This window comes from Balaenoptera ricei, chromosome 1, assembly GCF_028023285.1.
Source record: "Balaenoptera ricei isolate mBalRic1 chromosome 1, mBalRic1.hap2, whole genome shotgun sequence".
Lineage (NCBI taxonomy): Eukaryota > Metazoa > Chordata > Mammalia > Artiodactyla > Balaenopteridae > Balaenoptera > Balaenoptera ricei.
The window spans coordinates 168,138,278-168,155,728 of NC_082639.1; the positions used below are offsets into that span (position 1 = coordinate 168,138,278).

General features: G+C 38.6%; 1 protein-coding gene across 3 annotated transcripts in view; it reads right to left on the reverse strand.

Annotated features, from left to right (window-relative positions):
- Nucleotides 1-16,243, reverse strand: part of AHCTF1 (AT-hook containing transcription factor 1) — an 80,995-nt gene extending 64,752 nt beyond the window's left edge. For 2 of the 3 annotated variants that reach the window (XM_059941220.1, XM_059941209.1), the window contains exons 1-3: nt 15,884-15,966; nt 2,671-2,795; nt 559-812 (exon numbers count right to left, since the gene is read on the reverse strand). In XM_059941220.1, the coding sequence (XP_059797203.1) occupies nt 559-812; nt 2,671-2,788 (372 nt within the window). In that variant the 5' untranslated portion in view covers nt 2,789-2,795; nt 15,884-15,966. Of the gene's footprint in view, nt 1-558; nt 813-2,670; nt 2,796-15,883 lie in introns of all 3 variants that reach the window. The other variant, XM_059941231.1, reaches the window with a different exon arrangement.
- Between the last annotated feature and the right edge of the window lie 1,208 nt (nt 16,244-17,451).

Consider the following 17,451-nt stretch of genomic DNA (forward strand, 5'->3'; position numbering starts at 1 on the left):
CCCTACCCACCCCCACCCCACCTGCGGCAACCACAGTCTGTTCTATCTCTGAGTCTGTTTTTGTTTCATAGATATGTTGAATTGTATCATATTTTAGACTCCACATATAAGTGATATCATATGTGGAGTCTAAAATATGATACACTAAAATATTTTAGAGTCTAAATATTAGACTTTCTAATATTTCTGACTTACTTTGCTTAGTATGATAATCTCTAGGTCCATCCGTGTTGCTGCAAATGGCATTATTTCATTCTTTTTGATGGCTGAGTAATATTCCATTGTGTGTGTGTGTGTGTGTGTGTGTGTATACACACACACACACACACCACATCTTTATCCCAGGAAAGTTTTATTTTAAATGTTATGTTGCTTTGATAATATATTTTTAACCTCTTTATTTTAAACTTTTTAATGAAAAACAACAAACTTCCATAAAAGTAATCTAATTACAAATGTATATAGCTCAATGAATTTTCACAAAGTGAACACACCCATGTAACCAGCAGGGGTTCGGTTTTGAAAGCAGAATGTCCACATATCTTAAGCAGTACCTACCCTTCCAGGAAGAACAACTGCTTTAACCACTCTTGATAAACCAAGGTCATAAAGACAGAGAACACTCCCTTCTGCTTCTTCCAATCCAATTAACAATCCAGTTCTCTTCTGCCAAGAGAATTCTTTCACAGCTAGGACTATAGGAGGCTGTTCATTCACTCCACTGAATCTATATGCAGACAACCGCTCTCCTGTTAGAGAGTTTACTACCTCAAGTTGTGGACCACAAGCCAAGCAAGCAAGTCCACTTTTCCCTAGAAGGAAAAAAACAAAAATGTTTCTTATTTTAATATTGTATATATACAACAAAACTAAATAGCAGTTAGCTCTTTTGCATATATAATATATAGCTCATTATCTCCAAACTGAAATCTAAGCATTTACAGAACAGAGTGGTCCTCTAATTAGTAAAATAAATTGAACAACTACTAATGCAATAATAAAGTAACCATTCAGTAAAGGTACCATGTTATATGCTTAAATACATTATCTCACTTACTCCTTGTTACACCCCAATACAGAAATAAGGCAGCTAAACTTTCATACAACTGTATGAATGAATGACTTGCCCAAAACCCACATGGCTATGAATACCAGAGCCAGAAATGGATCGCAAGTCTGTTTAACTCCCAAACTCATATTTTTCCTACATTATACCTTAAAAGTTAAACTAGGTGTTATGGGAGTTATAAAAGTATAACTCATGATCTGTCACTGAAGAGTTCAAAATCTGAGAAGACGAGACATAACCAGTATAATAATAGGAAATATCAGAAGCCCTTCTTGGCCCCTGACTAGTCATGTCTGGATTTTATTCTTCATGCAATCTAAAGTAACTGGAGGGTTTTAAGCAGGACAGTGACAATCTGATTTACATTTTTAAATGTTAGTCCAGCTGCTAAGCAGAGAATGGACAATAAGGTGGGACCAGAGCAGAAGTAGGGAGATGGTACCCTATGCTTGGCTGGTGGTCATGAATACAGAAAAGTGGATTGACTGGAGATTCATCTCAGAGGCAGAACTAAAAGGATTTACTTGCTGATGAATAATATATAGGGAGGTGAGTAATACAGAAAAATCAAGAACTAGACCCTGAATTTTCCCTTGAACAGCTAGATGAATGATGTTAATTTTTACTACTAAATTTGTGATGTCTACGAGGCATCCAAACAGATAGCTGTATATACTAGATTATAGCTGAGAGAGGCTAGAGTTTTTTAAAAAATAGCATGGTACAGTGGGGACCAAGAACGCACGGGTTCAAAGCTCATTTTTGCCACTTGCTTTCTATGTAACTGGGACCAAGTTACTTAACCTATTTGATTCTCAGTTACATAGAATAGTAATAGTGCCTAATTAGAAAAACCTAGTAGTTACCTCAATGAAAAATTGTTACAGTACCTAGCATGTAAGAGTAGTACTGTTATTACCTTCAATATTCAAGAGAATAGCACTATAAATAGCTAAATTACTGATCTATATGTTTTGTTGTCTTCCTGCTAGGCAGGATGGCTATAAAACTCATTTTCAGAAAAGTCTTCTGCAATATATTTCACTAGACTGAAATCCGTAATTTAATGGTTTCTCTGGTCTAATTCTCTGCTGTATTATATAATGTAAAACATCATTATTATTAAGATCTTGTTCAGATTAATAGAATTAAGAAATAAGACTTTCAGAATATATTGTATCACCTAGGGCACTACAATCAGGTTTTTCTACTCATAAGACTGTTCAGGTTCTAATCTAAACTCATCACCGATAAAACTTACTAATTATAAAGGAAAACCAGCCATGTATCATTTCTACTTTCCAAATGCAGATACTCAATACTAAGAGATATAAAATATATGGTATTGCAAAAAGGAAAAATGAACTATAATACCCCAGAAGAGTCAATGAAAATGTGCTCAAGTAGGTAGAAATTAATACGTATGTACTTGTAGACGTAATATACTTATATAAGACCAGTCTAAGCAGGTTCTGCTTTTATTCTTCCACATTAAAGGAACTGCAATATATGCTTAATATTATTTATCTTAATATATGCTTATTATTAATCTTATTAAATTCAGCAATAATGTTGCTAAATTTTCAGCAACATTATTTTACCTGCAGCAAACTTTCCACGAAGCACAGATTCTAATGTTATTTCATCTTCTCCAAGGGCTTGGATAGTCACTTCTGGGAATTGTGCTGTTACAGTCACTTGTGCTGTTAGGTCTCGCATACTTCCACTGCAAATATTTTTTAAAGTAAGATTATTATGATATATTTGTACTATAAGACACTTGATTATCTCTAGCCAAGGGGAAAGGGAAAAAAGAAAAGAAAAAGAAAAAGCTACCATACAAAAGTAAATAAACTGAAACTAAAATCTGATTATGAACTACACATTATGTGCTTTGGGTCTGAGACATTCTCTCCTAAGAAAGTATTTCCCAAACAGACTTAGGAGGGTAAAGATTCATTAAGCCAGATGTCCTAAGGACATACATGAGTGCCTAGATTCTTCGAAGACTGGGTTCAATGCAATTAATCTTATTGCTTCATTTACTCTCAAAGAACATTTCACACACAAAACAGGAAAAATTGCTATTATTTTAGAAAAGTTACCACTAGAGTAAAAGAGGAGAAAGTCCATGAAAAATGTCCAAACCCACAGTAACCTCAGGAATTGAGTTTGGTACATGTCTTTAACTGCACAGAAAAAAATCTAAAATTATCTTTCATTTACAATGTATAGAACAGTAGATTTCCTAAATGACTCTTCCATTGTAAACAACGAAAAATGATGGCTGAAATATAAAAGTATCTTTTTGAAAGATTACGGAGTTGGCAAAGCCAAAAGTGGAAACAGTAGGAATGTTGGAAGATATACAAGCTGGCTTGGGTCTTGAGGGTTAGCTACTAAATCCAGTTCTGGTGACCCTGATCTTGTTTTGAGCATCCTGAGGTCCACAGAGGCTGAAGAAAAAGCTTAGGGCTAACCCCCCCAACCCCCATTAAACTCCATAGGGCTATATCATCAGCATAAAAGTGAGTGAGACAAACACCCTCTGTGCAGGACTGCGAGCAATAAAGCTGTTCATTTTGACCATGGCTGAAAGTTTCTACACAGAAAAAGAAAATTTCCCTTCATACAAATTAGTGGCCAGAATTCAAGCTATGGTACCAGAAAATATTCAGGTGAAGAATACTATAAAGTAGTCTCAGGTTGGTAATGCTCCAAGCAACCCACAGAAACCACCAAATATTTGAACTCTTTGGAATCTCAAAGAGTTCTCAAAGATGAAGTTCCAAAGAAAATGAGCTTACAATCAAAATAACAAAACCTTAACAAGCATATCAGGATCAAGAGCCAGCAGAATCAGGCTATCAAAGACTTCATTCAGATACTGAAAAGATCAGAGAACAGAAAATAAGTATGTTTAACAGGTTTAAAGAAATCAAAGATTTAGTTTGCTAATGAGGAATAAACTTTAAAAATTATAATGAAAATTGGTCAAGTAGATTTGGGGGGAAAAAAAGAACTTCTGGAATGAAAAATGAAGTAAAATTTAGAACTCAATGGGGAAAAAACCTCAATGGAGCAATGAGAATGTAGCAGCTACAGTGCAACAACATGAACAAACATCAGAGTATATTATTAAACAAAAGTAGAAAAAATACATGCAGAATTACATTTATATAAAGTTTAAAAGACTACAAAACTAAAAAAAATATTGCCTAAGAATACAAACACATGTAGCAATAGTATGAATAACACAAAGGAAACCATAAACACAAAGTCCACAATAGTAGTTACCTATGAGAGGAGAGAAAGGGGAATGGAATGGAGAAGAATACACAAAGGGACTCCAAGTAACGGTAATTTTCTTTTTCTAAAACTTGGTAGCGAGTACATAGGTATTCTTTGCATCATGGTTCTTCATAACTTACAAATATTCTTTTGTACCTACTTAAGTCAATAAAAACAAACTCAAAAGATAAGAAAAGCAGTGGAGAGAGAAAATGTAGCACAGAGAGACAAAAAGATGAGTAGTTAAAAGTTACAGACAATACAGGGAGAAAATCTAACATACGTTTATTCAGAATCCCCCCAAAATATAACATGAATAGCAAGGAGAAGGCAATATTCTAAAAGATATTTCCCAGATTTATAGAGACAAACTAATTCTCTGAAATCAGGAAGACCAGTGAATCCTAGGTCAAATAAAAAGAAATGACTTTTCAACAACAGCGGAAGTCAGAAGTCTGGAATATCTTCAAAATTCTAAGCAAAAATAGTTGTCAACATATAGTTTATATATCACTGAAATTATCCTCGAAAACAAATATGAAAACACATTTTTGGACAAAAACTGAGTTTAGCACAAACAGATCCTCCCTTAAAGGGAATTCTAAAAGAAGGCTTCAGGTAGAATAATGATCAGACACAACTTCTGAGACACAAAAAGAATGGTGTGTCAACGTACTGGTAAATAAATGGAAAAATCTAAAATATGGACAACATAACAGCAACAATAATAATGGTCAAGTAGTGGATTTAAATAAAGCATCTGTAATCCTCTTGTTGTCTTGAGAATGAAGAGACATTTGACTTATTTTAGACTTTGTTACATATCCAAGTGGAAAATATATATAGGAAGAGGCATACACAAGAATGTATATATTAGTAGAAAGTTTCCTTAATAGCAAAATACTAAAAATAACCAAACAAAATACAGAGAAATTTGCTTTATCAGATTATAAAAACATACTATTATTCAATACATTATAATAATTAAAACTGTAATAATAATATGCTAGTAACGGACAAATAGATCAATGAAACATAATTTAGACACAGAACCACAAAAATTTAGTAGATGATATAAGCATATTTGGATATTTCAAATCAGAGCAGAAGTATGGACTATTCAATTAATGTTACCAGTACAATTTGTTCCAGCAAAGAAGTTACACGTTGGTAGAGCAAAGTTATACACATTACCCACACACATACTATACACTCCTCCCCTAATATCTAGAAAATGAATAAAAGTATATGTGTGTGTGTACGTACATCATGAAACAATACAGAAGAAAGAAGGTGAGTTCAAAAAATCCATAGAATTCTAATATCCTTCAGTTTGGAAAGAAGTAAACTAAAAGGGTGAATAGATAACCCTAGGAAAATTCCAGGTCTAGAAGCCTCTCATTACATACTACATACCATTGAACCTCATCAGAGGGCCACATTCCAGGGCACTGTGCTGCTTTATTGGGAGAAAGGCATTAACATCCAAAGGGGTCTCCCTGGCAGGAGAGTGATACCAAGTACAAGTCATTTTACTAGGTACATGATTCCCCAGCAGGGACTACACGCAATTGTAACACTCAGCCCAAGCCATTCTCAGAAAATAAAATCAATACTATCAAACTGAAACCTATGGCAAAACAATAGTTAACAGCCACCCTTAATAGATCTTTCTTAAAAAAAACAAAACAAAAAAACCCACCACTTTTATAAAGAAATGACTGATGTGTTAAAATTATCATAAGCTTAATAATTCCTGTCCTTTAATTTTAGTTTTTTCTTATAAAATTAATTTTCTAAAAAATAACATTTATAGTCTATTGCATTTCATAAAACTAGTCTCTGTATAAAATCTTCTATCCATGTATCTGACTACAGAGATGTCTGAAATACAAAACATTAGTACTATTTACTTTGTGTGACCCAAATTTGGGGTGATTTGTTCCTTTCTTTATACTTTTTTGGTATGGCTTGGATTTTTTAAAATGTTTTTCATTTTTATAAAATAAATTAAGAACTTCTTAAAAACAAAAAAATCTGAAACAAAAAACTTTGAAAATACAGGAGATATTTAAATAATCTAAGATGGGAAGAAGGTGCAAATCAACCTAATATTCACTAACAATCAAGAAAATGCCATGTTAAATCATGATACCATTTTTACCAATCACTGTTAAAGGTATAGGGAAAATACACATGCGCTTATACACTCTTGCAGAAACATAAACCCCAAAAGCCTTTTTGGAAGATAATTTGCCGGGCCCTAATTTTATGTGGACAAATCTTTTGACTTGGTAATTCTAGAATTTTTATTTCCTACAGGTAAAAAACTTATATCCTTTACCTCATCATCATATCATCATACCAGATCATCAGGAGAAAGAGATCCCTGCTACTCCATGGCTTCAAATACTGTATGACAGCAACACCATATTCCTTCCAAAGTAACAGACACTACTAACCATTCCCTATGTGGATGCTTCCACTCACCTCACATTCAACATTTCCAAAATGAAACAATCTTTCTCCCTCCTCTCTACAGATTTGTTCCTTTTCTTCTGTTTCTTCTCTCAGTTAATGATTCCATCACCTACCCAGAAACTTTGAGGACTTGGTTAAAACAATGATTCTTCAAAAAAAATTTTCCTTGTCCGGGTTAAGTTACAATTCTATTTGTTCCTGATGAACCTGGTACTTCCCCTATCATGGATGGTACTTATCGCACTCTGTAATTTCCTCTTTGTATATATACCCAACTAGAAAGTTCTTAGGGGACAGATTAGATCTTACTTATTTTAATCCACGTAGTTTCCACACTGGAGGGGGCAAAGAATATTGGTTGACTACGTGAATAAATGGTTTCCTTTTCCTCCCCTTACCCTACAATACAAGTGGTCACCAAAAACTGCCCATTTTACCAAAAAAAAAAAAAAACAACCACCAAACCTCTGCCTTCTAGTCCATTATTTCTCTTCCTAGTGACTCAGCCTTTATCAAAAACTAGACTAATGGTCTTTTGATCTCCAGTCTCCTGTTCTTTCTGGTCATTCGATAATTGGCAAGTACTTATTCTCACTACCAATTTATGTGAAAAGAAAAAATATATTTGAAAAGGTTACTCAAAAACATGAGTTATAATTTTCCGTCCAGGCTATGAATGCTATTTTCTGGACAAAAATCTGATAAACTACCTCAAAAAACATGTATGTCACCATTAACTCAAAAAACTCAAAAAAAGTTGTGTTTGAGACTTAGTAGTTAAAGTGTAAGTTTTTTTTTTATCCAAAACAGATCTAAAAGTATAATCAAATATAAAGTAATTAGACTATTATTACTATAACATAGAGTCAGTGAGAAGTAATGACCATTAGCCTCTTATAATTATATTAAAATCTTATATATACATGACAGTCCTAGGCTCAAGCTTTAGATGCTGAAAGCATTACGTTTTCATAAAGTGATTGTATCCCTCTCCTCCTAAGTATTTTAGTACCAAAGAAAATTTTACACAAATTTAGGTAGGAAAGGCCACAATCACATTGTTATTACGTTGGTTTCACCTCTGACGGCCTTCTCTAGTCTTGATTTAAAAAACCAGTGTAATGGTAAACTGAAGTTAACACATTTTTCCTATTAAACTTAAAACCCAAATCATTTCTCTAGAGCTAAAACCTCCAAAATTCTGTACACTTTGGGTAGCTTTTCCCAAAGTACAGTCAGTGGAGTGTTCATGGACATCAGGCAAAAAAGTTCCATGATCACTGCAATTCAATCAAGATCACCCCAACAGAATTATGAGATGACTTCCACAAAGTGATTCTAAAATTCATCTGAAAGGTGCACAATAATCAATTTTTTGAAAAAGAAATATAATAAATGTTCCATTTCTCAGGCTGGATGTGTTTTCTGTTATGCTCTTTTTAATATAAAACAAAGATTACGATGTGGAAGTAGTGGCTCAAACAGTCGCAATATTTAAAAAGAGAACTGTAATTTCCATTCCCAATATATTCTCCCACCTAAAAAAAAGAAACGAAATATGTGAAAACAAGTTGTTCAGACACCAGACAATAGGTAGCACAGGACAGTGGTCCCTAAGAAAAGAAAAACAAACAAGATGACCTCTAGGACTGTCCCAGGTTACCATGTATAGCGTGTATCCAGGACACAGAGCAGAGAGAGGGAACCCACATAGAGTCCAAGGGTCGCCGTGAGTTGAGAAGACAGAGTTGAGAATTCCAAAGGTAGCTAGAATTCAAAGGACAGAGTACTGCAGTACAAAGGGTCATACAAAGAGCTCCAGAGATTTGCAGTGGGTTCTCTTGAATCTTCACATGGTTAATATAAGCATGTAAGGAAACTACCAGAAGCCAAGAAATAAATCATTGGAAAAGCAGAGGAGAAACAATCCCCAAAGTGTATGCACGCCCAGGTATAGCTCCAGAGTGAAAAAAAGCCTAATACATGGGCACTGAGTAGAGTACTCAGAAAGGTACTGACTGCTTCAGTAGTGGGGAGAAAAATTAGCCCTTGTCTAAAGGCTGCTCTGGTCTAAAGCTCAAAAAGCAAGCCTCAAAAGAATCAAACTGTTTCCAAGAAACTTAGCTGCATCCCAAAACAAAGCTCAAGAATACATAAATGATTGCAAAAATATTCAGTACTCAAGAAAGTAAAATTCACAATGTCTGGCATCCAATCAAAAATTGTCAGGCACGCAAAAAGCAGGAAAATATGACCCAGAATAAGGGGAAAAAACAACAACAAATAGAAACGGACCTAGAAATCACACAGAAGTTAGAATTATTAGATGAGAACAGTAAATCAGTTATTCTAGCTATAGTCCCAAGTCCAACAAGATAGAGGAAAGCATGAACATGTTAAGGAAAGACTTGGAAGATATAAAAAAGTCTAAATTAAATGTCCAGAGAAGAGAAATACATTGGATGGGATTAACAGATTAGACACAGAAAATATTAGTTAACTTAAACACCCACAATAGGAACTATCTAAATAAAATGAAGCACAGAAAGAAAAAGGCTGGGGTGAGGAGCAAAAGAAGAGAGCATCACTGAGCTATGAGGCAACCGCAAGTGACCTAATATGTGTAATAGGAATTTCCAAAAGGAGAGGACAGAAACATCTGGAAAACTAATGGCCAAATTATTCCTAAATTTGATGAAAACTACAAACTCATAAATCAAAAAGGTCAGTAAACTTCAAGCATGAGAAACATGAAGAAACTCCACCAAAATATTAATACATCCTAATCAAGGGACAAAAAGAAAATCTTAAAGTAGCACACTGCAGAGCAACAAAGATAAGAATTACAAGAGACATCTCACTGAAAACAATGCAAGCCAGAAAAGTGGAACAATGTATTTTAAGTTCTGAAAGAAAGAAAGCTGTCAACCTATAATTCTATATCCAGTGAAAATATCTTTTTAAAATGAAGGCAGGGCTTCCCTGGTGGCGCAGTTGTTAAGAATCCACCTGCCAATGCAGGGGACACAGGTTCGAGCCCTGGTCCGGGAAGAACCCACATGCCGCGGAGCAACTAAGCCCATGTGCCACAACTACTGAGCCTGCGTGCCACCAACTACTGAAGCCCATGTGCCTAGAGCCCATGCTCTGCAACAAGAGAAGCCACAACAATGAGAAGCCCGCGCACCGCAACGAAGAGTAGCCCCCACTCGCCGCCATCTAGAGAAAGCCCGTGCGCAGCAACGAAGACCAAATGCAGCCCAAAAATAAATAAATAAATAAATAAATATTTTTAAAAATAAATTTTAAAAAATGAAGGCAAAAGAAAGACCCTTCAGACACAGAAGAACTGAAAAGATAGTCACCAGCAGATCTGCACTACAAGGAATGTTTAAGAATTCCTTCAGGCAGAAGCAAAATGATACTAGATGGAAATCTGGATCTACGTAAAAGAATACAGACAACCAAAAAAGGTCAAAACACTTTTTTTTTCTTATTTTTAATCTCTTTAAAAGACAGTTGTCTCTTCGAAGCAAAAATGACAGCAATATATTGAGGAGTTTATAACATATTTACAAGGAAAACAAATGACACAATGGCACAAAGGCCTAGAGAGGAGAAATAGAAGCATATTGTTACAAGGTTCTTACACTATACACGAAATGCTATGAAGTTTGAAAATAGACTATAGTAATTTAAAGATGTACACTAGAAACCTTAAAATAAACACACACACACACACACACACACAGATATAATAAGCCAATGAAAGATAAAATATCAACATAAAAAAAGTTAATCCAAAAAATGGTATAAAAAGAGAGAAAGAACAAATGGCTAAATGGGAAAGGAATCTGAAAAAGAACAGATACATGTATACGTATAACTGAATCACTTTGCTGTACACCTGAAACTAATACAACATTGTTAATCAACTATACATCAATATAAAATAAAAAATTTTTACAAGAACAAGTGGTACAAATAAAAAAATAGGAAGATGGTAGATTGAAACCTAACCATATTACATCACTAATTACATTAACAAAATGACTTTAACATTCTAATTAAAAAGCAAATATCAGTCAGACTGGATAAAAAAGCAAGACAAAGTTTAAATAAAAAGCTTAGATAGGTTAAAAGTAAAATAATGGAAGATATATCATGCTAACAACCAAAAAAAGGCAGAAGCAGCTTATTAATGTCAAAGTAGAATTCATGGGACTTCCCTGGTGGTCCAGTGTTTAAGAGTCTGCCTTCCAACGCAGGGGACGCAGGTTTGATCCCTGCTGGGGGACTAAGATCCCACATGCCACAGGGCAACTAAGCCCGTGCGCTGCAACTGCTGGGCCCATGCGCTCTAGAGCCCACTCACAACTAGAGAGCCCAAGTGCTGCAACTACTGAGACTGCGCGCTCTGGTGCCCACGCACCACAACTAGAGGGCCCAAGCACCGCAATGAAGGATCCCGCATGCCGCAACAAAGATCCTGCATGCCACAGCTAAGACCTGACACAGCCAATTAATTAATTAATTAATTTATTATTTTTAAAAGTAGAATTCAGAGCAAAGAATATTACCAGGGATAAAGAGGGTCATTTCATAACAAGAAAGGGGTCAATTCTGACACATAGGAGTTCAAAAAAATGTTCAGTGACTGAAAGAAAAAGTTTTCCAAATTTAGAAGTTAGCCTTTGAATCTGTAGGGCAAAAATTGGCTTCTGGTTTCCAGACCTTTCAAATCCCATATTTACAGTGTGAATTTTAACATTTTAAGCACACTGAAGAGAACTTCTAAAAATTATATTAGAAAGAACATCTTATATAAAGACATATCTATATATACGTCTTCAGAAAAACACATTAAGCAGCTATGTTCAGTACTATACAAAATTAAGTACAGTCCTAGCCTGACACGCCAGTATTGGCAACCTCTAAAAAGTAATTTACAAAGTTTCAAATCCTTCCAAGGTCTAGATAGGCAGAGCAAGAACACTGTGCCTAATTTCAATGAAAATATTGTCCACTGTCTTTATAAAGCACAGATGGATTTTCACTCCCTTCACAAAAACTTTCAATGACTCTCCTACTGAATATAAAAACTGACATCTTCAGCCACAGGTAATTAAGGCCCTCCACAATCTGGCAGTCTCAGACTATCTTTACAATGTTTGTCTCCCCACGCCCCTTCCTTCATCAGTTTACTACTGCCTCACATATTCATTCTTTTATTTATGCTGTTCCCTCCTCTACCTCCTTCTGCCAAAGCCCCATTTAAGGACTAGATTCCCAGTGTGGTCTGGGTAGATCAATCCTTTTCCTATTTACTCTCATCTCTGAGCTCACTCCTTTCCACATTTATGTTAGCAATCCTAAAAATAATTTTTGAAATCCATTATTTGTATTTGCCGGTCTTCCCCACAATACTATGAATTCCTAAAAGGCAAAAATCATACCTTATTCCTGTGAATTCCAGAGGGTCACAATACCTTGCAACTAACAGGTCCTAAACATGTCATAAATTAGGATAGCAAGATACTAGCAGGGACAGGAATAGACATGTTGAACAATAACTAAAATCAATTTTTAAAAACTCAATATTCTTAAAACCCAACGAGAAAACAAACAACCCAATTAAAAAATGGCCAAAGATCTAACAGACACCTCACTAAAGAAGATATACAGATGGCAAATAAGCACATGAAAAGATGCTCCACATCTTATGTCATCAGGAAAATGCAAATTCAAACAATGACCTACCACTACACACTTACTAGAATGGCCAAAATCCAGACGCTGACAACAACCTAATGGTGGTGAGAATGTGGAGTAACAGGAACTCTCATTCATTGATGCTGGGAATGCAAAATGGTACTGCCACTTTGGAAGACAGTTGGGCAGTTTCTTACAAAACTAAACATACTCTTACCATATGATTTGGCGATCACGCTCCTTGGTATTTACCCAAAGGAGCTGAAAACTTATATAAAACACAAAAACCTGCACATGGATATTTTTAACAGTTTTATTAATAATCGTCAAAACCTGGAAACAACCAAGATGTCCTTCAGCAGGTGAATTGATAAACAGTGGTACATCCAAACAATGGAATATTATGTAGTGCTGTAAAGAGTTACAAGCCAAGAAAAGACGTGGAAGAAACTTAAATGCATATTACAAAGTGAAAGAAGCCAATCTGAAAAGGCTACATAGTGCATAATTCCAACTATAAGAAATTCTGAAAAAGGTAAAACTATAGAGACAAAAAGATCAGTGATTGCCAGGAGTTAGTAGAGAGGGAGGGATGGAGAGGGGAGCACAGAGGATTTCTAGGGTGGTGAAACTACTCTGAATGATACCATAATGGTGGATACATGCCATTAGACATTGACCCAAATCCATAGAATGTGCAACACCAAGAATGAATAGTAATGTAAACTGTGGACTTTGGGTGAGGATGTGTCAGTGCAGGTTCATCAATTGTAACAAATGTTCCAGTCTAGTAGGGGATGTTGATAATGGGAGAAGTTATGCATGAATAGGAGCAGGGAAAGCGTATACTGGAAATCTCTGTGCCTGCCACTCAATTTTGCTGTGAACTTAAAACTGCTCTAAAAAATAAAGTGTATTAAAAAGAAAAAGCTCAGGGACTTCCCTGGTGGCGCAGTGGTTAAGAATCCGCCTGCCAAGGCAGGGGACAAGGGTTCGAGCCCTGGTCCGGGAAGATCCCACATGCCGCGGGGCAGCTAAGCCTGTGCACCACAACTATGGAGTGTGCGCCCTAGAGCCCGCGTGCCACAACTACTGAAGCCCGCACGCCCAGAGCTCGTGCTCCGCAAGGAGAAGCCACCACAATGAGAAGCCCGCGCACCACAACAAAGAGTAGCCTCCCGCTCGCCACAACGAGAGAAAGCCCGCGCGCAGCAACAAAGACCCAATGCAACCAAAAATAAATGAATAAATTAAATTGATTCTTAAAAAAAAAAAAAAGCTTAATATTGGATCCCACTTATTTTTAAGTGTACATTGCTTCAATATTAAGAAGCAAAGCAAAATTTGCAAAAGTACTAGGAAAGATATTGACACAATACGAAAGATCAGTTGTGTGAAATACACACATCCTAGAAGGCTGCTAAACTCCACAACAGAAAATAAAACTCTAATCTAGTTGTTCAATAATTATAATGCACCATATACTGAGCGAACATTTCTACAAAACATTTTGTATGCATTTTTACTTTTAAAAAAACAACTAAGAATTATGATATAAATGTAGACTAGCCATGGACCCAGAAACGTCCAGCCTTTCAGCAGTTGTTCTTTCAAACTTAATTCAAACAGTTACCAATCACGAACTACTTTTAAAACATTGCGTTGGGAAGGGAATGCAAGGGCAGAAAGATGACCTACTTCCTGACCTCAAGGAGTTTACATTCTAGGAGATACATAATCAACCATGAAAATAAATGCTACAATAACGGTGTATATTCTGTGAGATCCCAGGAAAGAACTGGGATAAAGAGAAATGAAAGAGTGTATAGAAAAGATGGCATTTAAGCTAAGGAGGATTTGAAAGCTGAAAACTTGAAAAAGGCAGAGATGGCACTCCAGGCTGAACGACAGGCGCAAAGGAACATTAAAGTACATCTTCAAGAAAATGGGCCCAGGATTGGGGATGATTCTGGAATAGCCGAAGCATAAATTCGTGAATAGTTGAGGGTGGACAGCAGACAAGATTTACTGTAGAGGCCGTTGACCTAACCTAGGGAAATGAGACTTCATTCTAAAGAAAACGAAAAATCTCCGGAAAATTTTTATGGTTAGGAAAGAAACAATGTTTTGTATCCTCTTAAATCGAGATGTGTCCATCTCAAAACTGCTGTATAACAATCTTTAAAAAAGAAAAAAAATGGTTTTTTTGGTAATTATTACTGTTCTGCGAATCGGTGACATTCTGGCACTAGATTATTGAAAAATTAGAATCAAAAATTACAGTACGGGGAGAATGTAGACTTTCCCTAGCGCTTAACACACTCAGAGCATCCCTCAAACGTTAACTTGCGCTGGGCTTGTCATCCCTAGTCAAATCCTCCAAAATAAGTAAACCTACCCTAATTTCTTCTCTCCTTACAGACTTAATCAATGAAAGCTCACTAAAGAAAAGTCCTTAACATCTACTGGCTCTTTAAGATATTTTAAGACTACACTCAAGTTTAGAGTTTCCAAGAGACCTATATTTTAACCTCAATGACCCAGGTTCTTATCAAATATCTTCTCAAACTGCCCATTTGAAAAAAGATAATAACGGCTAGTTTGAACCTCGTTGGCTTTGAGAACAAATTAACCTCCCCACGCCCCCCCAGTCCACGAGTAACAAAAGTAATCGTCCTCAAGTTTCCAGGTGGCACAAGCAAGGCAAATTAATACCCACTCCAAGATGTACAGTTATTTTAAATTTCCTTTATCGAACCAATTCACTGCACTTTTCAAATCACGAGGCAAACTTCTCCGCCCGGGACTCATCCTAGCCAGGCCCAGGAGCATGTGGACCACACACCAATGTTAAGACAGACTCAAAGTACGAGCAGGTTCCCCCGGAGGGGAGGCCCGCCAAGGTCTCAACCGCACCAAAGAACAGTGGGGAAGAGGCGCCGCGGTCCAGGCCGCCGGGAGGGCGTGAGCACCCTGCTGCCGGCGCGTTAGGCGCGGGGGCTGGACCCCGAGGCGCCTCTCCGCCGCCATGTGCCGCCGCTCCGCCGAGAAGGTTATATAACAAACTCCCGGAGCCCTGGAGCGTGCCGCACCCGCCAACGCCCGCATTCGCCCCCTCGGGCCGGCTCCGCGAGTCGGGCCGTTCCGCGAGTCGGGCCGCTCCGCGAGCCGGGCCGCCGCTGCTCGCTGAGCGGCCACAAGCCCGGCCTAGGCCCGGAGCGGGGAGGGCCCGGCGGGCCAGGCGCGGCGGGAGAAGCCGGGCCGCCGCTCCAGGCCGCGCCGACCCGTCCTCCACCGTCCCGGACAACCCCCTCCTTCCCTTCCCACTACCTGAGAAGGGCGGGTGACCGAGCCGCCGCGGCCGCCGAGTCCAGGGGGGGCGCGAGGCTAGGCGCGAGCTCCTCCCGCGCGGGTCCGTCACAGCATCTCCCAAGAGACACAGCCGCCACCGGCAGGGCGCGCACACCGACAGGGCGCGCACACCTCCGCACAACCCCCGCGAGCGCCTTCGCTGGCAACAGGCCGGCCGACCGCTCAGCGACTAAAACGCAGCCGATGCCTGCGCCGCGGCCCCGGGTCCCTTCCCCAAGCGACTCTGTCTCCTCCGCTCGCGCAGCGCAGGCCCCGCTTTGCGCATTACCACCCGGCCGACACACAGAGTCCCAAACAACCAGGAGGGGAGGAGCGGGGCGGGGAAGGGCGGAGAGAAGTGGGAGACGGAAAGGACATCTCGGCGCGGGGACCTGAGTTCTCGCGAGTGTTCCGGCCTTGGGCGCCGGCTCTGCGGGAATTTCAAACTCTCTGCGAAAAAAGGTGGGGGAGGGAAAGGGAGGAAAGGGAAGCAGGGTGGGGAAGGGCAGGTCCTTTTTATAAAATAGGATCTCCCCACCTCCAAAGAGCTGAAGGGAAGAACGACTACGAACCCCACAATGCCTTGCGCGTTAAACCGCTCTGGTCGCCCAGCCCTCGGGCCCAGTGCGGAGTCGGGAGTAGTAGTCTGTACCCGAAGTAGCGCCCGCGTAGCGGTCCCGCTGGGTGTCTAATGTGACGGGAGAGTCGCCGCGTTATCTTCTGGCTCCGCTTGCCGGCGGCCGAATGATAATCTTTGCCTTCGGTGTTTTTCTTTCTCCCTGCTCCGGCTTTCCGTGCCAAAAGTGGGCGCCTGACTTTTGGGGAAACGCTTCTTTCCCTTTCCTCTGTATTTTAAACATCCGAGTGTGCTTTCGTGGCCAGAGAAGTTCACGAGGTCTAGTCTAATCTTCTAAGTCAAAATTTTACCCCAAGTCAGTGTTGCATGTTTGGTCACCCTGGGGTTTCATTGTGGAATTTCTTTTTTTTGTTGTTAGTATCTTTGAAGTAAGTCCCAGCACCACACACTCTTCAAACGTGTGGTATATATCCAAATAGTAAATTCTAAATAAAAGAATTATAATGGGAGGTAGAGGTAGGATTCTAGCAGGCCACGTTTTTTTTTTAATCAGGAAAGTTTATTCTTTTCTGTTACCCTTTCCCATATGTTTCTTGTCAAAGGCTGTCTTTTAGAAATGTAATATCCTTTTTTCCATAATTTTTGTTCCTTTATTGACAGCAACCTCTGAACGTGACATTTGTTTGCAAAAGGTACTGGGCTAAGTTGTGGTGGAGAAGGAGTTAAAAGAGGTTTTGGGGGACTTCCTTGGTGGTGCAGTGGTTAAGAATCCGCCTGCCAGTGCAGGAGACATGGGAAGATCCCACATGCCATGGAGCAACTAAGCCCGTGCACCACGACTGCTGAGCCTGCGCTCTAGAGCCCGCCAGCAACAACTACTGAGCCCACGTGCCACAACTACTGAAGCCTGCATGCCTAGAGCCCGTGCTCTGCAACAAGAGAAGCCACTGCAATGAGAAGCTCGTGCAGT